The sequence below is a fragment of the Anser cygnoides genome, chromosome 23 (assembly GCF_040182565.1).
Source record: "Anser cygnoides isolate HZ-2024a breed goose chromosome 23, Taihu_goose_T2T_genome, whole genome shotgun sequence".
NCBI classification, from domain to species: domain Eukaryota; kingdom Metazoa; phylum Chordata; class Aves; order Anseriformes; family Anatidae; genus Anser; species Anser cygnoides.
The window spans coordinates 4,984,625-5,008,176 of NC_089895.1; the positions used below are offsets into that span (position 1 = coordinate 4,984,625).

The 23,552-nt window shown below is 55.3% G+C and overlaps 1 protein-coding gene across 1 annotated transcript in view; it reads right to left on the reverse strand.

Annotated features, from left to right (window-relative positions):
- The window catches only part of NOC2L (NOC2 like nucleolar associated transcriptional repressor), a 46,346-nt gene that overhangs the window by 10,733 nt on the left and 12,061 nt on the right, over positions 1-23,552 (reverse strand). The window contains exons 12-16 of the mRNA XM_066982207.1: positions 20,342-20,453; positions 14,499-14,612; positions 14,216-14,317; positions 9,680-9,823; positions 3,469-3,582 (exon numbers count right to left, since the gene is read on the reverse strand). Of these exons, the coding sequence (XP_066838308.1) occupies positions 3,469-3,582; positions 9,680-9,823; positions 14,216-14,317; positions 14,499-14,612; positions 20,342-20,453 (586 nt within the window). The remainder of the gene's footprint in view (positions 1-3,468; positions 3,583-9,679; positions 9,824-14,215; positions 14,318-14,498; positions 14,613-20,341; positions 20,454-23,552) is intronic.

The window sequence follows — 23,552 nt, forward strand, 5'->3', positions numbered from 1 at the left end:
AGGCCAGCAGGGCGAAGATAATCAGAATGCAAATTCGATCCTGAGTGCTCTCCGAACATCAGCTGCCCGCTGCCTGTGCCTGGCTGCACACCTCCTGGGGAGCACTCATGCATTAGCACACATTAGCTTGCTTGGAAACATTCGCCCTGCGAGTAATAACTCATTTGCTCTCTCCCACCCGTCCCTCCACCCCTCGACGCTCTCCTCCCCGGCCACAGCCGCTTCTCCACCCCTCCCAGGAGCCTCCCCTGGCGGGAGAGGCAGCGAGCGAGCTCCGCGCAGCTCTCGGGAGGGCGAAGGAGGCAGGCGTTTGTTCCTGCAGACAATCCCAGCAATTTCTCCCAACCCGTTTCATGGTTACGGTCCCCAGCTGGGCAATATCGGATGCCGGGAGCCGAGCGCTTACAAGCAGTAACCTGCAGCACCAGGATGGAGACTCAGAGGCTGCCCGGAGAAGGGGAGAGGGGAGCAAAGCAGGCTCCTAATTTTCAATCATCTTCCCACCCGCTCTTTTCCGCTACCAGAGACTTCTCCTTCCACTGGCCCTGCAGAGACCTCGGTGCTGGGAGGACACGTGGAAAGAACACAACCCGAGGGTGCTGGGGGCTGCACCCCGTGGCACACGGTCACCACGCTGCCCTGATGCTGGCAGCCACAGGCAGCACCTTGGGGCTCTCTCTGCCACGAGCCACGCTCGCTGCAGTCCTTGTCTGGCAGCTATCACTCCTCAGCAGCTCCTGTTTTTAATAGCAGGAGCCACCCAGCAGACAGTTGAGGCTGAAAGTGTCACCATCCCGTTAAACATCAAACAAACAGGAGGAGAAACCCTACAACAAACCGCTTGCATCGACCGCCCGGGTCCCTGTTCCTCAGTCCTGTTCTCCACGAGCCTGGTCGCTGCTGCTCCTCCGGCAGCAAATGAAATGCAAAAACCTTGCAGGGTCTCATTTTCCCCCTGCAATGCCTTCTGAGGGTTTCCCCGCAGCACGTCACGCAGGTTTCGAAGTGGGGCTGGAGCTGTGTAACAAGCCAAACGTTTCGTGCACGTGATGGGGAAGTCTCCTCCGGTTCTCCGAGCTCCTCCAGTTCAAGGCGGCAAAGGGGAGAGATTTCTGTCCCCACTGAGAAAGGCTTCTCCAGCACCCCGTGCAGGGCACGCACAGCAAGCAGCAGAGACTCTCAGGTGGGACTTCCCAGGCAGCACGAAAACGCAACCAAGGGCCCCCATTTCCGAAGGCGGACTGGCTTTGGGTGGCATGCACACCGGCTGAACTCCATCGGAGTGTATTACAAGGGACCTGGGGCTGGATCACGCCGAGCTGTACCACCTCTGACTGTCCCAAGCTCCACGGGAGTGCCTTCAGGTCCGACACCTCAAAACGAAGGCACCAGAGCTCCCTACTGGCTGCACAGCGACCACAAAGCAAGGGAACGAGGACCTGCACGGAGCCACCCCTCGCAGATACAGCCCGCGTTCATCACACAGGGGCAGTAATTAGGTAATTTGGGGGCCAGTCTTTTAATCCCCAGCTGGAAGGTCACTACAGACCGAGCCTCACGAAGCCGATTAGTCTGCATCCCATTAAAAACCTTTGGGAAAAGCAAAGGGAACGGGCAGACGGGGTCAGCGTTGTTATATAAGGCGAGCTGCAGCTCGGAGCAGCTGAGAGCCGGGCTGATTTTTTTTCTCTGTTATTATTTTTCCCCCCAATGGCTGCTAATGGGACATGGATTTTCCCAGCCCTAATGGGCCTCATGGCGTTCACTCTCCTGCTGGGGCTCACAATGCTGCATCATTAAGCTAGCGGTCCCCACCGAGAGAGACAACAGCCCCATTCACCAAGCAGAGATGTCAGGCAGCCTCAGAGCCTTCTGAAAGCTAACTCCGAAATCTCTCTCCACCGTTTATCTGCTCAGCCCGCTTCCTCCAGCGGGGAACAAGACCCTGGCCATGCCCTCAAACTTCCCCTGGTTTCCGAAGTCATCCTCCCGAGCCTCGCTCTGCCAAAGCAACCCCCCTCCAAAGGGAGCTCCTCTCCCTTTCAGCTGTGGCCACCCCACACTGCTCCGGCTCACCTCCAGCCTTTCCCACGAGACGGGGGCCTGCCTACCCACAGCTTATCTCCTGTCCCCTTGCGACAGCTGCTTCGGTACCAGGAAAAGTCGTGGCTCGCACCAGCAGGGCCAGTTTGGGGCCAGGTTAGCCCCGCTCCCAGCCATCACTTCTTGCTGTCTCTCAGCCCCAAGCACGCAGTTTCATTTCTGCAAGGGCCACCTCCTCCTGCTGGGCTTGCACGGAAAACAAGAGGTTCTTTTTGTTCCCTCTGCACAGCTGCCCCGGGGGAATTTCTTATTCCCCCTGTCCTTATCTCGGGGCTGGTGCACGGTGCTGAGCATTTCTAGGGTCTCGCAGGTCTCGTAGCACGCTCTGGGGCTTGGCTCAGAGCCAGCCATGCTCCCGTCCCATCGATTATTTTAATTGTTCCCCACCATACGCTGGAGACACCAATTATATCTATTTCCTGCTCCCTGGCCAAGCAGCCTAGCTCAGCCACTTTCATTGCATTAGCATCGAGACAGCTTTCCTTTAGGCTCCTGATGTGAGCACAGCTCCCTCCCCCTGCTGCATCCCAGAGCGCGGTGCCCCGAGGAGCGGCCGGGGAGCCTTCCCTTGGGCAGCAGATGTGGGAAACGGCAGGCTGAGCTCTTCTGTCCAGACAGCAAGTCCCACCTCGCAGCCAGCCACCCGCGTGGGAGAAATAAAATGCAAACCAGAACTCATCTCTGATATTCCCCTTGCGAAGACGAGAGTCGTCTTCCCCTCCCTGATTTCTCGCAAGGCTGGGCTCCAGCGATCCAGCCACGCTCCGCAGGGCTGGACAAAGAGCACAACCCTTTGTTTTCCTGTTAGGAGAGCACCCTGAAACGATGCGGGCTGCCCAGAGCAACGTGAGAAGTGGGGACGAACACGCAGAATGGGCATCGTGTGTGTGTGTGTGTGTGCCCCGAGTGCTCCAGCACAATGGGATCTGTTACCCAACCCACCTCTGTGGTACGCTATTTCTGCAGACAATTGCTCTATTGTTACTGTCTTCAGCTCCCCGTCCTCAAATTACAAAGGCTACCGGGCCAATCCATCCTGAACAGCGTGAGCCTGAACAGGGACAGAGAGAAATCTACCCTGGCACTACTTCACCCGTCTCACCTAGGGCTCCATCGGGCAAACAGGGTACAGGCAGGGGACACAGACTCCTAGAGAGCCCAGCGAGACAAATCCCCAGGGGGCTGAAGACACTGCTGTCCAGCCACAGCCACGCTCCTCCCCAGAGTGCCCGGTCCTCACAGCCAGAAAGCTCAAGCCCCTTTCAGCCTGAGCTGGCTTTCATCAGCCACCCCCCTGCTGCCAGGACAGGGCTCTCCCTTCCTGCCCCGGCACAGGTGATGTGCACTGAGTCAGGCGTTTCTTACCCTTTCTTTGCCGGTGATTTCCAGCTGAATCTCCTTCTCTCTCAGCTTCTTCCACTGAGCGTAGTACTTGGTCAGAGGCGTCCCCTCCTCTTTGACCTGCTTCTCCCACTGCTCCTGTGGAGAGAGAGAGGGGTGCAAATTTAAGGGAGGTTTGCAAAGCAGTTCTGCAACAGTACCCTGGCAAGTGCAGAGAGTTAGGAGCAGAGTGAAACCGTTAGGAGCAGAGTGAAACCACCTTTCTGCAGCTTCTGGGTAGGAAGCTGGCAAACACGACTACGAATGCGAGCAGGATGGATGTGAACGCAGGCACAGGCACTCAAGCAACCACCGAGTGAGGAGCGGTGCGAGTGATGACTCTCGTGAGGTCGAGCAGTGCCTGGGCACTGCAGGGAGATTAAAGAAACCCAAGGATGAAATCAGAGGGCTAGCCAACGCAACAGCTCACTCAGTAGCCCAGGACACCCATGGCACAGGTTTCTAACCACCACGGAGGCGCAGCTGACAGACAGCAGGGTGTGAAGTCCTCCGAAGGGGGGTGGCGCGTGAGACGCTTTAGCTCCTGGAGGACCACCAAGGTTTCCAAGCATGCTGGCCTGAAATGTGGGTTCCCAGATCCCTGCTCTTCCCTTGGGGCAGAGGCCTGGTTCTCAGAAGTGCTGAGAACTCGCAACAGCTCTTCCAGACCAGCTCCATGCCTTCTGGGACCCACTGGTACTATCCTGGCCTCGGATGCTCGCTTCTCTCTAGCTGTAGGGAGAAGACACCGGTACAGCAGTCAGGGCAGACAACGCAGCCTGCTGTGAAGGTAAAGGAATTACTTCAGCTCAAAGCTGAAGGCAGGAATCACAGGGATACATCAGAGGATCTATCAGGGCAAAATCCGCCCCCTGCTCTTGCAACGGAGACATTTGATCGCCTGCTAAGTTCTTTTTTTAATTCAGGAAAACCTCATGCAAGCATTTACAAGACCTAAACACAAAAGGAGTTGGATTGCCTCTTCCCCCTGTTCTGTGGCCAAGTGTTTATTTTTGCAACAAACATTCCCCCGCGGGGGCTTGGCCTCATCCCAGCCTTGGGAGAGCAGAGCACGAAGAAACGCCGCGCCTGCTTCCGCTGTCCAAGCAGGGGGAGTACGGAGGTGTAAGCGCTGGGAATAGTGGGAAGCAAACGGGATGGTTACAAGGGGTTTTTTGGGGCATGTTAGTGCTGAAGGGGGTGGGGGGCAGCACGCCAAATTAAAGCACACTCTTTTTAACCTGCCAGGGTCCCTTAAATTCAAACCCGCAGAGAATTGTACCTGGTAGCTGGATTGCCACCGTGCCCAGAGGCGTTGCGCTATCCCACAGGAAAAAGTCAATTTTATATTTTATATAAGCACGGCCATGACGCACAAGTAGGAATTTAACAGGCAAAGGAGCAAGGGAACGAGCAGCAGGAGGGGTTAGTTTAGATACACTCGTAGGCTAGCACAGGTCCAAAAAGATTATCCCGAATCCAGGGCTGAGAACAAACCCAGAGCTCTGCGTCGGTACCTGGGGTACACGGTGCTGCTGCTGGGGGGGGGAACAAGCGGCCAGACCATCTCCGTAGCACAAAGCACAGCAGCAGCTCTAACACTCTTACCCTGAGCCCGAATGGGCTCTGCTTCTGGGGAGCTGAGCCTCAAAACTCAGGGGTTACGGTGTGTTCACTGCAGCCTGTGAGCCGAGGCGCAGGGAGGAGCGTAAAGAGGAACAAGACGGAGAGAGCGGACCTGCGACGGGCAGAGCGAGGCAAACAAGCAGCGCAGACGGTGAAATACATCAGCCTCCGCCAGCTCCTGATCTGGCCCGTCACCGGGAGGGAAGTGGAGACGATCTGCGGCCTCCGCGGCCGGCACCAGGCGCTGACCCTGGGCAATTAGGGGGCGAGCAGCCTCCGTCACCCGCCCTCTAACGGCGCAGCCTGCCCGCGCACCCCGCACCAGGCGCGTAGCGATACCGCAGCCAGCCGAACGGCCCCTTGCTGGTAATCCCCGGTCCCAGGCTCACGGCTCCCACGGGACCCTTTGTAACACGGCTCCAGCTCTGCACCGGAGCCCGTGGCTGCTCCCCAGCCTCCTCCCGGCGGGCTGGCAGCAGGGCTGATGGACCTCTGGCTCCGGCAGCGCCGGCTGGAGGAGACGCCAGCCGGCAGACGGCGCGGCTCTCCTGGCGGTCTGGCCCACCGCTGCGGCACGAGGAGTAATTCCTGAGGAGCACAGAGTCACCCCCTTTATGGACCAGGCTCCCATCAGGCTGCCAGCTGCAGGCAGGCAATTTGTTGATGCTGCTCGGTGCGGAGAGCTTCTGAGAAAGGCTCTTCTTAGGGAAGGCAAACGTCTGTTTGCTCTGACGCGGCTCTTTTAAAGTGTGCTGGATCCAGAGATTAAAAAATAAAAATAAAACAATCCCATCTTTCTAGTCAGCATGCCTAAATGGGAATTTTGAGAGCGGATGCTACCATACCCACCTCAACCGTTTGCAATTCTCCTTTTTATTACTGCCTCTGCATCACTGCGCTGCCAGGGGACAGCCAGCACGGATCAGCCCCCAGTGCCAGGGCTGTACGAACCTAACAGAGATCACTGAGATGGGGATGGAGGCAAATCTGGAAATCCCACGGAAACGAGGCAATGCCTTCCGTCATCTCCTTCCCTCCCTGGGCTGGGCTGGTCTCAAATGCAGGACCCCCAGAGCCCTGCGTGGAGCCCCCGAGCTGTGCCACGGCGCGTGCTGCAGGTCCCGGCGAGCTCTTCTCCTCCCCTGCATTGTCCCCTGCCAGGCCAGGGCCCGGGTGGGTGCTGAAGAACCTCAAGTCAGAGGTGCCCATCGCACATCTGGACCCAACAAACAAATCAAGGAAAGGAAATTCAAGTTCTCAGCCTGAAAATGCTGTGGGAGCATCAGGCTGAACGCAGCTGGTGTGCCCAGCCCTCTGCTCCGCAGTGCCTGGGATACCCGAGGGCTCCCCGCACAGCCCCTCCACCTTAAGTCAAAAGATGTAGAAAAAAAATAACATAGACCCTTAGGTAAAACAGCGAGCTTTCTGAAGTCCTCCCACTACTCAGGAGTGCAGAACCGATGGCACTCATACCGTTTATTCCCCTCCCTTAAACCTATTGCTCTGCAACTCCCCGCGATGAACGCTGCATTTCAGCACGCTGCGTGCAAGAACGGGCTCCGAACCTGGGCTCCGCTCCTTGGAGTGGGGCAGGCACAAATGCAGGGATGCGAATACCAGAGAGCATTTGCTTTCAATTGCTCTTGCTGGCAAGGGGGACACGCAAATACTTTTGGCCTCTCTTCTTTCCCTCCCTTCCCTTTTCTGGCAGTGTTTGCTTTCGCACAAGTGCCAATGCCCCGCGTACGTTGGAGACAGCCTGGCAAACTCAACCCAGACTTCGAGGGACACTCCAAGCCGTTCTGGGAAGCCCGGTCTCTGCGGGAGCTTTGGCCCTTTTTGGAAATCTACACCATCTGTTTGCACAGGAGCAGGGGGAAAGCGCAGGGTCACCAGCCACCAAACTCGTCCCAAGGCACGGAAGATAAGCCAGGATCTTCCACGCCACAGAAGCGCCGAGCTGGCTGCTTCCCTCGCTCCCGGGAGCACTGGGAGCCCGTTAACCCCTGGAAGAGAAGGGCTCCCTTCTCTCACAGGGCAGCAAAGTGCAAAAATACAGATGGCACTGGCAATCTAGGCATCCCCTCCGAGCAGCACGCCACGCTGCTGCTGGATCCCCTTAAAGGGCAGGAGGAGAACCCGTCCCCAAACAGGCTGGGCAAAACAGAGCTTGTTTCCCCAGACCAGCCCCAACGTTACCTGCAGCAGGCTGCCCCTTGGGAGCCAGCCCCGTCTGCCCCACGCTATGCAGCCACCCGGGTGCGATGCTCCTAAGAAAGCAGGTGCACCAGCATCAGCTAGGAGCTGTGCAGGCAGCAAGATGTTAAAAAAAAAATCACTTAGTCCTTAAAAAAAAAAAGGGGCTGCTGCCAGGGTTGCTGGGAAAAGCAGACAGCGGCAGAGTTGTTGGAAACCCGTTTTTTCTTTTCAGCCAACGATCTTCCCCAGCCCATCATTCCACGGAGCCCTAGGGGCTGAAATCTCTACCTCTGCGGAGTGGGTGGGTGGTCACAGCGCTGTCTGTCCGCAAAAGCTACAGAACAACAAAACCCTAACCACTGCGCTCCAGACGGGAAGCGCAATTCCTCTGGCAAAGCAGTCCGAGCCAGAACGGCGTTTACAGAACCCAGGACTACTCAGTCTCTTCAAAACCAGCTCCCTCAACCCCTTAATCCCGGAACGGCAGTGCCGTGTCCAGGCACTGACATGCCAGGATTTCAAAGGGTAATTTTCCTGCAGTTCCTGCCCCTCGGTATCTGACGATGAATTAGTCTGCGCTGCAACCCCTGCTCCATGCCCAGCTCCTCGCTAACACGTGGAGCTTTCGGTGGTGCAGACCTCCAGCCCTCCCAACGATACCATGTGGCCACAGAGCCATCACTTTGATCCCATCAATTACCTCCCAGACACAGATATTTTCTCCTCTCTCCTGCCAGGCAAGGAATTATCGGACTCACCGCCGACTCTCACGCAGAGGCGTGCACGCACAGTCCACCTGCAGAGGTTGCTGCGCCGGATAAATGCAAAGCTCCCCGTCCCAAAGGAAAAAGCAAACAAAGCTTCATTAACAAGGCTTCCCTTCGGCTTCGTTTACATAGGGCCTGCATTTCAAATACCTCGGAGCTGAGCAGGTCAGCAGGTCCCAAATAAGGAGGAAGCAAAGCAAAGGAAACAAAGCTTCAAGCGGGGACGGTGAATGGGCTCTCCATCCCTGGGAGGGCGTAGCTCAGAGCAAGCAGACTCCTGGAGTAGGGGAAGTGATGAGAGAGGCGGCCTCTCCAGCTGCGCACAAGCCAAGTGGCTTCCTAACAAGGGTGAGGAATCAATGGTGTGTCTTGTAAGACAGGAAGGTAACGGTACAGGAGTACAGTCCCCTTGGAGGCAAGGAAACGAGCACGAGCAGGTTACCCTCCTACCCCAGGCCTGTAGAGAACAGCACAACAGAATGAAGACCAGACAGTTGCTTCTGGAGCGTTTTAACAGCTCCCTGCTTCGAGCTGAAACCAGCAGCTTCCAGCGCCTCCATCTGAATCCAGCTGGCTGCGGCAGCTTCCTTACGGAGAGGCCCTGGAGACCAGCACCTCTTGGCACGCCTCCACAGGCAGCTCGTCTCCGCCTGCTCCTGTCACGGTGCCTTACCTCCGGACCCTTCCCAGCCAGGGGAACACCCCTAGCCACGACAGGGTTTTTCCAGGAAGACAGCATCTCAGTCTGTTAGTCAGATGCACCCTTCAAATATACTGTTTTCTACCTGTGCTACAGTTCAGTTCCTAATATAAAAGGAAAGGATCTTTACCCTAGCTGCTCTCCACCTCATCAGCGAGGCAGAACTGCCCTGAGATTCAGCTCAACACCACTACGGGCCCTACGAGCCGCCCAGGGCCACTGCAAATTTTCTAGGCATTGAATGTGCTCAGCATTTCCTCAGCAGGACGGATGGTTACTTAGGCTGCAGACAGAAGAACACGCCAGCATCTCTCCTGAGGGGCAGCTACAGTGCCCAGGATACCTGCTCACAGTTCTCAGGGCTCGTAACTTTAGTTGTCCTACAGTTCTGTCTACACAGGAGAGCAGGAAAACGGGGAAAGGTTTGGCTCAGGATTCCGAACGGTCCCGTAGCAGTCAGCTGGTGGCTTGGTTCTACGCTGCTGGAGAGGTGTCTCCACAGACCAGGAGGAAACAACGTGGTTACAGGGGAGGCAGAATCCCCCCCTTCACCTTAGGCACGAACTGGCACCGGTGTATCGGCAGTGGGATGATGAAAAGCAAGAAATTTCCCAGCAGGGGATATGCCCCAGCAAGGCGAGGCGCTTCCATAGATGTGCGTGTGTTATAAATAAGAGAAGGGTGTAATTTATGGCCTGAGTTTTCCATGAGGCTCTTGGCTGCAGAGCCCTGCCAGCTACAGCATCAGAGCCCTGCCGAGCCCGGTTGTTTGTGAGCGTCTGCCGCACCCCACAGCCCCGTTTCCATGAGCTCGTCCTCCCTCCTCCCCCTGCCACCCGCTCGGCCCCGGCAGCCGGAGCCTGACTGTCTTTCCAGGAAGCCCAAATGGAAGCAGCAGACTCACCACAGACTCCCTGCTGGCCACACCGAAGGTAGCTTTCTGACGCCTGCTGGCGATGTAGGCAGAATTTTCCTGCAGTTTCTCCAGGAGCTGCCGGATAGGCTTGCAGTAGTTGGCAATCTTGCATTCCTTCAGGAAAGATTTTAGCTGGGAGGAGGGAAAGAAGAAGAATGAAAGCCACGTAACAGTTTCCACAAACAGACCCCATCGGCAAAAAAACCATCTCCCCGCCCTCGGTGAGGGACAGCACGGGGCGCCTGCTCCCTTCGGTTCATACCCCGGACCAGCATCCTGCCACCCTGGGCTGGGAGGATGCAAAGAGATACAAATATCTGCACGCAATCTGGCTGTGGGGCTCGCTCAGGAACAGCTCTCCGCACCCTTTAACTCGAGCTCTTTCTGAAAGGACGTATCGCTGGGGTTCGAGCAGCACAGCGACGGATATTGGGATGGGAATCCCAGAGAGGCGAGGCTGTGGATTGAGACCAGAGGCTGGGGTTGAAGGCAGAGATTGAGAAAAGACTGCACATGGGGGTGAAAGGGTCTGTGGACCGGGGCTGAAGGTCTTTGCGTGGCTCGGTGGGAAAACTCGGGGCTGTCGGAGCTGCAGGGCCGTGGGTCAGGCCAGCTGGCCACGTGCAGGGTCATACGGGGTGAAGTTTGCTTCCCGTCTGACTCCCAGCCCAGCTCCAACGGGAACCTCCTGTTTTTCAAGGGCACAAACCCACGCAGGCACCACACAAAAATGCACAGAGCAACCCTCGCTGCGGACAACCCCCACGAGCATGTGCCTAGATAATTCGGTCTTTTAAGACCCAAGGGCTTAGGTGGGACGGCTGGGACGAGAGCCAGTCTGCCAGGAAACCACAAACCCTGCTGCTGCCCAAAAGGGCCCGGTCCATCCTACCTGCAGGGAACCGGCCCCTGCCCTCCCTCTGCGCAGGAAACGCACTTCAGTGCCCCCAGACAATGAGACCGTCTCACTGCAAACACCACGTTTTTGTGGGGTTTTCTTTTTTTTTTTCTATCTCAGCAGCGGTGTCCTCAAGCAAACCCCCTCTCCTCCCCAGCAAAGATTTCCCCCACCAGTCCAAACCACCACGCGCGGCTCTGACACAGCGGTGAGGCAGCCGAGGATGCTCTCGACAGGGGGAGAGGTGGGAGCGTCCGGATTGACCCAGGGCTTCAATTTCCATTTCGGCACACTGCCTGCTAAGTTTTCACCAGCCCCAAGACAGCTCTCCAAATTCAACCTTCTCGCTAGAGCCGTGCACACACCAGCCAGACACTTCGATTTAGGGAAAGGGACCCAACGGGGCAGAAGAAAATGGTTAACCACGAGGGAGCCTCCATCTCAGCTGGGACCTGCAGATGCTATCACGATGGAGATAACGGGCTTCAAGTCAGCAAATGCGGTAGTGCCTCCTCCTCCCCTTACAGCTTCAAAAGTTCTGCCTCAAAAGAGAGAGATGGGTAAAGGAGGAGGACGTCTCCCGCCTGTCAAGCCTGCGGGTTGGCTTGATCTTACACGCCGAGCGGGGAGGAATTAAACGTTAACCGAGGGACGACGGTCCCACCCAGCCCCTCTCCGTCAGCACACCGCTCTCCTGGCGGGGCCTGCCCCACGCAGGGGGAACGTGCCCCGTTAGCTAGCGGCAGGGGCTGCTCTCGCCCCTTTATCCACCTGTCTGCACTCGGCCAACTCGAAAAACGGGAGTTAAAGGCAACACCTCGCCCCCTTTCCGCCGAGCAAACAGCCCGTCCAACACGTACAAAGAAACCGTCACCAAGCGCTGCTGCTGCTGGCCAGGCCCGTCCTATTCTCACCCTTCCTTTCTAAAATATTTATTTTTCATGGGCGCTGCATATTTATCTCCGCTGAGAGATGCATTTGTCATCCCATTTATCTCCCTTGATCCCCCCGGCTGCAGCCCCAGATCCATTTCATCCGCTGCCACATACATTATCATTTTTCTTCCGCTGCAGAGGTGTCACCTGAAATCCTGCAAGATCTCGGGCTCTATCTGTGCGGTTTGGCGGCGTGTGCTCACGCTCGGGGCCGTACGCTTCGTTTCTCCTTCGCCCCTCCTCTCCCCGACCCAGGCAATCCCTCACAGCCCCACTGCTACCTGCCACGGATATTAACGGAAGGTAATGAGATCTCAGCCCTGCGTTAGGAGGCAGGGAACAGCCACGGCAGTGAAAGATAGAGGGGAGAGAGAGAGAGAGACAGGAACTCTCTGCGTGCCTTTTTCCCCTCTGCCAAGCACAACAACCACAGCTTTCCAGAATAAAAGCGAGCGGAACATGTGTTTGTGTGTGCGTGCACGTCGTTAACATCTCTTCCCAGCTAAGCAGCTCTGTGATTAGCGGGGTTGATCCTGTCCCACTGCCAGCCTCAAACACCGAGGGTTTATACCAGCGGAGACCGCAGCAAAAGCCCGGCTCCTCTTACAGTAAACGACACAGGCGACTATAAATGATCCGCTGCAGCTGGGCTCGCGTGTTCCAGGGGAACCCAAAGCAACCCCGATCCCCGGCTCTCGGACAGCAGAGGCAACATCCAGCCGGGAGCAGAGCGAGCAGGAGGAAGGGCCCTGCCCAGACCGTGCCACCTCCTGCCCCCTCCCAGCAGCACCACCCCCTATCCAAACCCCTCCGGTTTTCCCCTTTAACCTCCCACCTCCGCTCCGTGCTGCCCCGAAGGACCCTACAGAAGAGGGATTCTCTTCCAGGCCCCCAGACGCACGCCCTGAGCTCCTCACCAGCCTGCGGAAGCGGCAACGGACCCGGGGGTCGTCCCAGCGGCCGGGCAGCAGGGAAGCCTTTGAACCGCCTCCCTCCCCTGCTGGCTCTGCTTTCCTTTGATCCGCCCGGCTGCTTCCTGCCTTCCAGGCAAGGAGGCTTCCCGCGTGCGGCCTTCAGGCCGTTCAGCCCAGCTTCTCCCAAAGCCGCTGACCAGAAGCCGAGCGTGCGGCGCAGCCCCCGCCAGCTGGAAGCCAGCCCCCGCGACGCGGCACCGAGCGCAGCGTGAGCTCGTCGGGAGAGAGAGAGGAAGGATCGGGGCAGATGGATTTTTATAGTTAACTGGAAGGGTGCCAGGGGAAAAGCCTTCCCCCCCCACGCACTTTCCCGAAGGCTCCGAGATTTTGGGAAGCTAACCTCAGCATCCCGGGCCCAGCAGACGCCACGAGGCTGCGGTTAGCGGCAGCCGAACAGGAATCCGATAGCACGAATTCTCTGCAGAAAGCCGGGCTGGTCCCGGGGTGTGTTTGGAAGCCACGGGGCACTCGGTGCCGGAGGGCCGTCAGCCGCTCCTCCTTCCAGCTACAACATCGGCTCCGACAGCTTCGCTGCTCCCAACAGCCGCTGGCTGAGACCAAGGGGCTTTGTTCGCCGCTGATAAGCGAGAAGCGAAAGGAGAGCAGGCACGGGAGCCGCTCTGCGAGCGGGGAGGCTGCCTGTCAGCTCGCATTAACCAGGGCAGCCGGCTGGCAGCTAGGCAATGCCTCTGCCAGGCTGCAGGGGCACAGCCAAGAGGCACGTGCCCCGCAGCTGCCAGCCCGCCACAGACAGCAGAAGGAGCAAGATTTGCCTCCCGAGCAGCCTGTGGGACCCGGCGAGACGTTGCTGCCGCATCGACCAGAGGCAGGGCAGCAGCAACGTGGGCAGGCACGCCGGCTCGTGGCATCGGAGCAGAAGCGTGTCCCCCCACAGAGGATTCAAGAGCAGCCCTCTGCCAAACTCGTATGGCACCTGCCGCCTGTGAGTTAAAAAAAGAGAGGAATGGGAGGATGCGAAGGAACAAGCTCCAGCTCGTTTGCACTGAGCAATCCTCCTGTGCAAAGCAGAGAGGTCGCTGCTCATTCGAAACAAGCCACCCAGCTTCAGCCCCCAGCATTAGGGGAGGATTACGCTTCATACACCCAGATACAGCCCCGTTAGGCTGCCTTATTGCAGAGAAAGAAGTACGTAAACATGAAGTGGCGAGGAAGAACTGCCTGCCATGGAGTGCCAGGGCAGAGGGAAAGGAGAGCACTTTGCAGCAATGCTGTGAGGTGCGTTGAGGAAGATGGACAGAGACGGGAATTGGTCTTAGGGAGAAAGTGCCGCAGCTGGGGGGGACACAGGCTGGGAGGGAGGATTGCCGTCTTGTGGAGAGCACGCGAGAAAGGCCCTAAGGCAAGGAGAAACACGAGCTCTGAGAGCACAGGTACTGCGGTGAGGTAGCACAGCAAATCTGGACAACTCTGAATCGCCAAGAACTGCATTCACTGGTCAAAAACCCATCTCTACAGCCCTTCATTCCACTTTGTCTCCCAAAAGAGTGGCTCACACTAAAGCCACTTTCACCTACCTTCAGCCTCCTGTTAGATGTGATGCCTCCGTTCCTCCCTAAGAATCCCTTAAACACAAACTGTGACTAGGAAAAGGTGAACAGCTCTCCCCTCACACTATCAGGACCATCTAAAGTTCCCTGCTAAGTTAAAGGACCTTATCCCACTCCGGGGGCATTCCACGGGGTGTCCTATACCTTACCTGGATGACAGTGGGGAGAACCAACTCTGGGAACCCAATGCTGTGGGCTTGGCAGTGGAGATACTCAAGGATCAGGTCATAGAGCTGTTCGATGAGTCCATCCTGGGCAGAGGAAGCAGAAACAGAGGTATCAGATAGGAACTAAGCTCCTCAGCTCCCAGATTGGGAAATGAGCCTCTAACCTACAGGACAGGATCGCACAACGCACGGCTAGGGCAAGTCCTGTTTACAGAGCAGCTGTGTTTCCACGGATGTGCGCTGTCGGCAGCTGGGTTCCACTTACTCGGAAGGCTTTCTCCTGCAGGTTGGCGTTGGAAAGCTTCAGGATCACCGCGAAGTTTATAGGCTTAGCGCTCATGCGTCCTGGCCTCTTGTTGAAATCCACTTGCTGGAAAATCTGCAAGAGAAGAAACTGAGTGTAAAGACGATCACACCACGAAACAAACACGCACCAAATGACTCAACCAAGACCACGCAGTTGATGACAGAGCTGAGAAGACAATCCCAAAATCCTTGCTCCTGCCTGCTTGTTCTGATCACCGTCCAACAGCTCTTTTTAATGCCCTAGCAAAGGACAGCTTGGGAGCAAACACCAAGCATAGTCGAGGCTTTAGGGACCTGAGCATGAAAGATACCACAGAAGCGTGATGTAAAAGGGAACCAACACCAGCAACAGCACAAGGAGCTTGAGGTTTGCTCCTTGGACCTTGGTCAGAAGGGCAGCACTGCAAAGCTCGAGTGTACTTCGGAGCTGTCCCTGAAGACGAGGTGCTTTTCAACAGCAAGACTAAATGCTGCTTACACCAAACTATTACCCTTTTATTGTCATTGAAGTAACTGCCTGAAGTGTCCTAGGAAGCAGATGGAGCAGTAAGTCCTTTTCGCAAACACCCCTTGCCAGGCAAGGTTTCTGGTCTAATGCCTTTCCCACCAGTGTCCCTTGTACCAATTATAACTGAACAGACTTCGAATAAGCGCATATTATTCTCCACGGACACATTTCGCTTTATGGCAAGGGACATGGGGAAAAAACTGGCCCCCTTCCAGAGTCTGAGCAGAGACTACACACATAGCTCCTCAAAAAGAACCACAACGGGCACATACAACACCTAGGGTAAAGCTGGATGCCAAACACAACGGTGTATGTCAGATGGCAGACCTGCACCTTCGCTGTTACATTCTTCCAGAAATGGAAAACGATAATGCTTAATGATAACACTTAGGGAAAAGAATATTTCTTTCCCACAAAAGCCACCTTCAGCTGAAATCAGCTGCAGCCAGGATCTGCCTTCGTCCCTACCCTGGGTAGATATCAGAGAAGAGGGTAGGCTATCCAAAAAGACCCATGCACTGTGCTGCTTGCCTCTGAAGCTGTGACACACAGAGGAGGACAAGGTTTCTGGAATGACCAGCAGCACAAACCTGCCCTTTCCCAGCCTGGCAGAGGCAGACCTCGGCAGAAAGCTGAGAAGAGCTGCACAGACCACCCGAACCAGGGCACGTTCCCAGAGACTCCCATCGGGGGGTAACAAGGGGCGATCAAGGGAGGCGTTCACTAGTAACAGAGCTTCATTCCTAAATGCCAGCCCCAAATTACCAACCAGTAACCGTTTGCACGTCCGATGACAACCTCTGAGGGGACTGACAGGGGACGCATCCTGCCCGCCCATGCCTCTGAGCATCTACGAGCAGCCTGAGGTCCCTGCCTCCAAGGCGCTCAGACCCTAGAACCCGCAACGCTTCTAAATATCACTTTCGAGCAGGAAATAATTTCTATTCCCTCTACGCAGCGACGCATTCATCATCAGACCCCAAGCGGCCTGGCGATGCAGCACGCTGATTGCTAGAGGGTGACGTGGGGGAAAGGGAGGGCGCTCGGGTCACATTGGTGCCCCCGGGCCAGAAAAGCATGGAGACGACTATTGATTTTTTTTTTTACATTTTATTTGTCAATCCAGGTTATTTGGAAGGGAGGGACAAGCTTGGTGGCTTGTGAAAACAAAGAGCCCTAGCCTAGGGAATCGATGCTATAAACCTCGTTATGCACGGTTATTTCTTTGGCCAAAACAGCAGTATTGATCCCTGAGGTCAGACGCATTAAAGAAAAAGGCATCAGGCTCTGTGGGATCCTAACATGCCACTAGGCAAATGGGAAAATACAAGCAGAGGTTTTGAAACCCTCCCAGATGTGCTGGGGAAGCCGTCGGGACACGTGGAAAGGGGAAAAACGTGGTTCCCAGCCCCAGATTGTGCAGGACGGCTCAGACAGCAGCCAGGCTGAGAGAGAGGATGACTACGTCTAGGAATTCTGTGGCAAGGCAGAAAGGTGATAATGAGGGACTAGAGGGCCAGAGAATGTCCGAAGCCAAGGACTTGGCTCAAGTGATAACCACCAGCAGACAGAAAAAAGGACCGGAAAAAAAGGGATTTCCAGCAAGCTCTAGCTCACCGTTCTTACAGTGGTAGGGTGAAGGGTGCTCAGGTGTACAGCCTGCACCAGCAAAAAAACAAGTCCACAGCCCCAGCACCCTTACTTTATTACCCCCACCCCATCCCCACTTCTCTCTCAGGCTCCAGCAAAGCCTCCTGGCAGCTGCTTTGATCAGCCCGAGGCTGGCTGCCCCAGGCCAGCCCCCAGCAAGGAGGCAGAGCTCTGCAGGACCTGCCCGCAGCTTCCCCGCGGCTGCTCCAGCACCCTCCACCTCACCCAGGGCCCCCAGCTTATTATGGGGTTATTCCTCCCCCCCATACAGGACAGTTCACCTCCCTTGGTTGAACTAAGTGAGGTTTCTTGAACCTGCCAAGGTCCCTCTGAAGAGCAGGACGCTGGTGGTATATTAACTCTTCCCAGCTTTGCATCTTCTGCACACTTCTTGATGTCCTTGTCCCTCCATTCAAACCATCAATGATAACATCTCAGGCCCCTGACGAGCACGAGCCCAGCACCGCACCCCGCAGCCTGCTCCTCTAGCCCCCAGTTCATCAGCTTGCCTCTGAGGAACGTGTGGGAGACGGCATCCAAAGCCTTGATAAAGGGAAGATGAACACACTTGGCTCTCCCCTCATCCACCGAGCCAACCGTCTCTGTGTAGGAGTCTATTAGAGTGGTCAAGCGTCATTTCACTCAGACAAATCCTGGCACACGCGGGGTTGTGCAACTTAAAAGCTGCAGCGTAGTATTTGGAGGGAGGGGAATGACCAGGGTAAGGGACACATCTTCAGTTGGTGCAGAGGTTCAGCTTAGCGAGCCTAAAGTTGGTAGTTTTTCCTCTGCATAATAATGCAAAGAACCCACAGCTTGTAGAAAACTAACTCCAGACCCATGCTTAAATGCATGACAAGGTCCAGCATTATCAGTCCCCAACCTTTGCAGCAGGTGATTTCCTCAAACAAGCCACCACCCACGTACGTTGCTGGGCTTCAGACCCCCTGGGGACCTTCTCCAAAGCAAGCTGCACATCCAAAACAAAAACTCAAGCCATTTAAGTGTCAAAGCGAAAAACTCGCACCTGCCTAAGCACGTCAGGGTTAACCTCTTTCCCCGGTCCTCCACAGGGAAGCTAGTTTTAAATTGGCATGCCAAGCCTGCCTGGGGGGAGATTTCCACCGTGTTTATCCACACCTGCCTTCCAGCAGATGAGCCACCAATTCGCCTGCTGCAGAAACTAGTGCCTGTCACAAAATAATTGAAGTGCTGGAAGAAAAAAAATAGAAAGCCTGGGATCTCACAGGCCCTCCAAGGGTGGGAACAACACAAAAATAAAAGCCTGCCTGCTTTACGCTTTCTCTCAAGCCATCCCCTCTCATCGGAGAGGTAATTTTAGCAAGCTTCTTTCACTCCACCCTGAAAAAGCAGAGTCAAAAGAGGAGAGAGCCCTGGGTGCCCGTGCTGGGGAGCATCAGCCCCTGTCAGGCTGCATCAGGCAGCCAGCTCTCACTTCGACTGGCAGGGGCTTGGGGAATTCCCGTGCCTGTGGGAATTGCACAAACACTCAATCTGCCGTCTCCTGAAAGCACGGCAGCGACAGGGCTGAGACAAGAGGTAGCCAGGGCTGGTCTTCTTGATGGCGAGGGGGAAGGGAAACAATCGTGGTCCCTTCTTACAGAAGGGTTTTCAAAAATCAACACCGAGGCTATACAAAGCCCTCAAAAAAAAATGTGGCTGAGCTTTGTGCACATCTGGTGTCGCTAATTCCAGAGCCTTACTTCAGCTGCATCAGTGACTGACGGGGCAGCCTGCCGTCCTTCATGGCAAATGGAGCATGGGAAGGTTTCGATCTGCTCCCTGACCCCAGCCGTGCCCCTTAAACCTAGCGCTTAGTCCCAGCGCACTGCTCAGACCCTTCTACCCCACGACGGTTTGGATACCGGGTTTAAGATGTATTGTTTTGTGACACAGGCCTGCTGTCCACTGGCAGAGTCACTGCCAGATTTGTGAGCTGGTAGGACAGGCTCGTTGTTAGAGCACCAGGCTGTCAGAACATGTCTCCTCCTCCCAGCAGCACCAGACACCTTGGGACTTCGGGCAGGTGAGCTGTCCTCCGCGCACTGGGGCTTCCTGCCACCTCACCTGCTGCACACATCCTGGCCTGAAGACAGCTCGTGGTGCTGCACCAAGCTGTAGGAGCATTCAGAGACTTCTGAGAGAGCAGGAGGGAGCTCGGAAGAGATGGAGGGGCAGAGGGAACGGCTCCTGGGAACTCCAGAGGGATCCCTTGCAGGAGCTGGGAAGGACGAAGCGAAACGCTGGCAGCTGCTTGGAGATTTGAGTTTATCCCTGCCACCTTGGGTTAAAATTGGAAATTAAAGGAGTGTGGAAGCATGGGAGCAACACGCGTGCAGGCATTTACTCTGCCTCCGTCTCTCCTTTGTCACCAACACCTGGACAAGGCAGGCCCAGCAGCGCCTCGCACGCAGCGGGCTCGGATGTGGTCGGGGGCGCGCGGAAGCCGGGAGGAAGCTCAGCGTGCGGTGTGGTAACGTCTGGCTGGGGCCCGACACACGGATTGTAGCCGAGGTGTCGGGGCCAGAACGCGACGAGGGGGAGGCAGCCCCACGGGGAGGGAAGGTTCTCTCCCAGAGTTATTAAAAATAAAAAGCAGAGGAACCGTCCTCCCCCCAGGCTCTGCTACCGCGGAGCGGAGATGCCTCTATCGCTAAATCTGGCTGGCAGAATTTCAAGTGTGTGTGAACAAGAGGAAGGAAGCAGGCAAATGGCAAAGCCGCACAGGCCAGGGCCAGGGCGCAGCGGAGGGGGGCGGGAGAGCAGGAGGAGATTTATAAACATCGCTGGCTTCCACAGGCTCAGAGGATGTGGTTTGCAGAGGACGTTTACAACAACACAAAACCACAAATGCCTTTGCTGCAACAGAACTTGATTAGGAACGAGCCCAGCTGACTCAGGTCATTTGTTACAGAAGCCTCCCTCATTCTTCTCCAACATCCAGCCTCACGCTGACCTTCGGGGGCTTTGCATTCCTCACCTTGCCCCATTCTCCCACAGCAGTGCTTCTGCAAAGAAACAGGGCTGTACCACTTCTGTACTACCCTCTCACAGCAGCAAGGCTACGAAGCCCTACGTGGAGAGACATCAGAAATCTGATGTATGGAAAGCTGGATGGTCTCTGAGCCTTATCCTAAGGAAAACACAAGGCACCAGTATCTCAAACACACCGCGTTTCGCCAGGCTGCCTTCATGGGGATCTTTTGACCAAATTAATTCTTATTTCCTGAAGCGCCTTTTTCCTTCCATCTCCCTTTGTCTGCGGTTATGACAAACTCTTCCATTTGCTAAGACACAAACACATCAACGGGATTGAGTAACAGCGTGAGGACTTACTGCAGCCACTTGAGTCAAAGCTCTTCTTTGGAAATCCTTCGCCTATTCCAGTTGCATCAGCCAAACCACCTAGGAATGCCTTTTTGCACCCAGCTGATCTCAGACACCGGAGAATATAAATCTAATCCTATTTGCTAACCGCACAATACATAGTCTGATGGCGTTTGCCAGGGAGTTTAGGGTGTAAACAGGTCCCAGGGGGAGCTGTTGGTGGGTTACGGTAAATATGAACCTGTTCATTAGGTAGCAGGCATCAGCCATCCCTAAATCAGCAGGACCCAACTAACCTCCAGGATAAATGGCAGCACTGGGATGAAGGTCCTGGTGCTCTCGGACAGCAGCGTAAGGGCACGGATGCAGTGCATGCGCAGTGGGTAGAACCGAGCCGTGGGTACCAGCCTAGGGAGGAAAAAAGAAAGGGTATTAGGCCAGGTTAATGCAGGAGCTGCACTCACAGCTTCCAGCAACGTTTTAGAGCCCTTCCTACTCTGCAAAAGGAAGGGAGCTTTAGTATCGCACAGCAAACTGAGCTGCTGAAGCTATCCCATAGCGGGGAAAACTTCACGTGTGCTTAAAGCTGTAACACCAACAAGCAGGTTCCTGCAACCAGAGCACCAGGTTCTTCTGGGACAGGGGAGGGAAAGTGCTACAAGCCAGGAGCTTTGCAGACGAAGCTCGTCACTGATGCTCTTTCATCACGTTCAACACTTTCAGCTCTCGTGCCGCCAACACAGGGAGGTATACGAGGAGAAGTGGCAGGAACCAGCAGTGAAATGCTCAGCTGGAGCAGGAAATTTGACAGAGACGGGCTCCCCCAGCATACAAGAGGGACTACAAGGAGAAGGTGTTAACCAATTTCAGGCTACATACCCTCTGTGTGCCCCCAGAGCTCATGCTGTCACCTCAACAGCAACGCTTGTCACCTGGAACGTCACCAAGGCAGAAGGAGCTGGGCTAGCAGCGACCAGCGTGCCAGAAAGGACAGAGCAGGAACGAGAGGGGCCTCAGCAGATCTGCTCAGCCCTCTCCAACAGAGGGAGGAATCACTCAGGTGCTCCTCTTTCAGAGAGGAAACACAATTGAACTGCCAGTGATGAGCAGGGAGGGAAAGAGGCCACCTTTGACCACGCTTGAAGCTATTATGCCCTTGGATATTAAAGGGAACTGAGTACAGTCGGCTGCCTTTGTAAGGTGGGGCACAGCAGGGTCAGCTCCCCCCGTGCCACCTCAGCCAGCAGCAGAGAACACAGAGCCCATCATCAACCCCACGGCCACCCCTAAAAGACACCAAAGCTCGTTACCTTGCCACTCTACAGACCTCTTGCTATGCACGACTGTACTTGAAGACAGATGCCTCCGGCATTAACAAGGCGTTTTTCCATGGAATTCTCAGACAACAGCCCCACGCCCAATAACTACCTCCCTCCCCAACAAATACCTCCCTCCCCACCCAAAGAGAGCTTGCTGAGCGATCCGGGGGAGAACACACCTGACCTGGCACCGTAAATCACCTCCACCTTCCCCACACACTAAATAGTGAAATAATTATCACTGGATCCATTATAGGAATAAATCTACTTCACGCTCCTGATCTGGCAGCGCTAGAGATGACGAAAGCCATTCTCAGGAATTAATTGATCGAGGGATAAACCTGTTAAATGTATAGATTTACTGTAAACCAAGACCATTAATTTTAGAGGGCTCTGCGATGCAACAATCTGTTTAACTTCCCGATGGCTGGATGCACAGGGAATACAAAACACAGCTGGGCCTTGGCTCTGCTGAAGATCTGACCAGAGGTCACACCAGCAAGTTCAAATCCACTTGCTTTGGTTTACAGCTCAGGCATTTCATCTCAGAGGAGAGTGCTCTCTGTTGTCTTACCGTCACCATCTCCTGGAACACCTGCCCTGCTTCTCCTGTGCAGCAGGCTGCGATGCAGGGAACAGCCCCAAGGCATTTTGAGGCTTATTTTTACTAGATACAGTTCCTTCTGTTCTACTCCTGTCTGGCCACAGTCTTTTTCTGACTGGGGAGAACAGAGAAAGCTTCTTACAGCATCAGTCTCTGCCCCACCAAGAGGGGGCAGCCAAGGGAAGGAGTGCAAGGACGCCAAAGCTGTGCTTGCATCTGTACCTGCCTTCTCCCTGTACGTGCTGGGAGGCTGGAGACCAACCCTTACAGGGCATCACAAATCCTCATGTAACTACAAGCCAGGGAAGAACCTCACATTTACAGCCTGGAGTAAGAGCAAGGTAGGAAGCCAAGCAGACAAGGTCAGAAAAGCACTTCCCTTCATCCTGGAAAAAGGAACAACAGGAGCTCCTGCAACAACTCTGCCACAAAAAAAAAAAGCATGAAAGAGAAACGCAAGCATGCAGACCAGACTGAGAACTTTATGGACCACAGAAGCAGAGAAAGAAAAGCCGATAACGTCTCCTCCATGTTCTGTCTCTGGAATACCTACAGCAACAACCCAGCAGTCAAAGCAACTGCAACCTTTCAGCTGTTTGCAAGATCAACACCGCTGATTTTTACAAAGCAATGCCATTAGCAAACTCAGCAACGAGGCTTTTTCCAGCAGCACTGAAGTCAGAAGCGATCAATTCCAACATTTTTTCCATTCAGCAGTCTGCCTTCCCCAGATCACATCTGGGCATGCGCAGCTTGGACACGTTTCAGGAACGGACCCCATGTATTATTAAAAGTAGTTTCAGCGTGTTTTATATGCTGGAGAGCAGGGAGAGGGAGCAAGAAAACGAGGGAGCTGATTTTAATTTTAGCAGCAGCCCTCTGCTCCGAGTTACCGTATTTAATCACGTTTCCAATTCTGCCTCGGTCCCTGCCTAGAGCAAAAACAAACCGATGAGTGGCGGTTTCTCTGCAATCCCCTCCCGCAAGCCACCAGGGTGGCACAAGGAGCTGGTCCTGCAGACAGACAGACACCCTGCTCGCCGCCCTTTCGCTGGAGCAAGGCGCCACCTCCTGGTGCTGAAGGCACTTGGGGAAGGAGGATCTCCTCCAAGGGCTATTTATCCCCATCCAGATGCTCCCAGGAGGGCAAGTGAAAGGCTCTGCAGATGGAAAGGCTGCACGGCATCCTTCCCTACCACCCCATCGCACGCACCTGGGATCTATTTCTATCTTCCCCGTGCTAAAATTCATCTCTCAGGCTCCCAAACCTTTGACACCTTGTCAGATGGTGGCTGTACTCTGTGCCAAGTACCTCTGCGCAGCATCGCGGATGCGAACAAGTTTTATTTGCTGCTCTTGCTGAGACTCACCCAGTTCACCTTTCCTTGGCCCCAGCTCGCTGATTTATCTGCCTGGACAGGTAGAAAACTGCCTCGACTTGTCTGCAGGACACCTGGAGCTCTGCAACAGCAGCGGGAAGCAGCCTGTGCACATGGGGGATGGGGAGAAGGATGCATGCACACTAACGATCGTTTAAATCTGCTTATCTTCATCACCACTTGGGAGTTTTTCAAGACTAGGCGG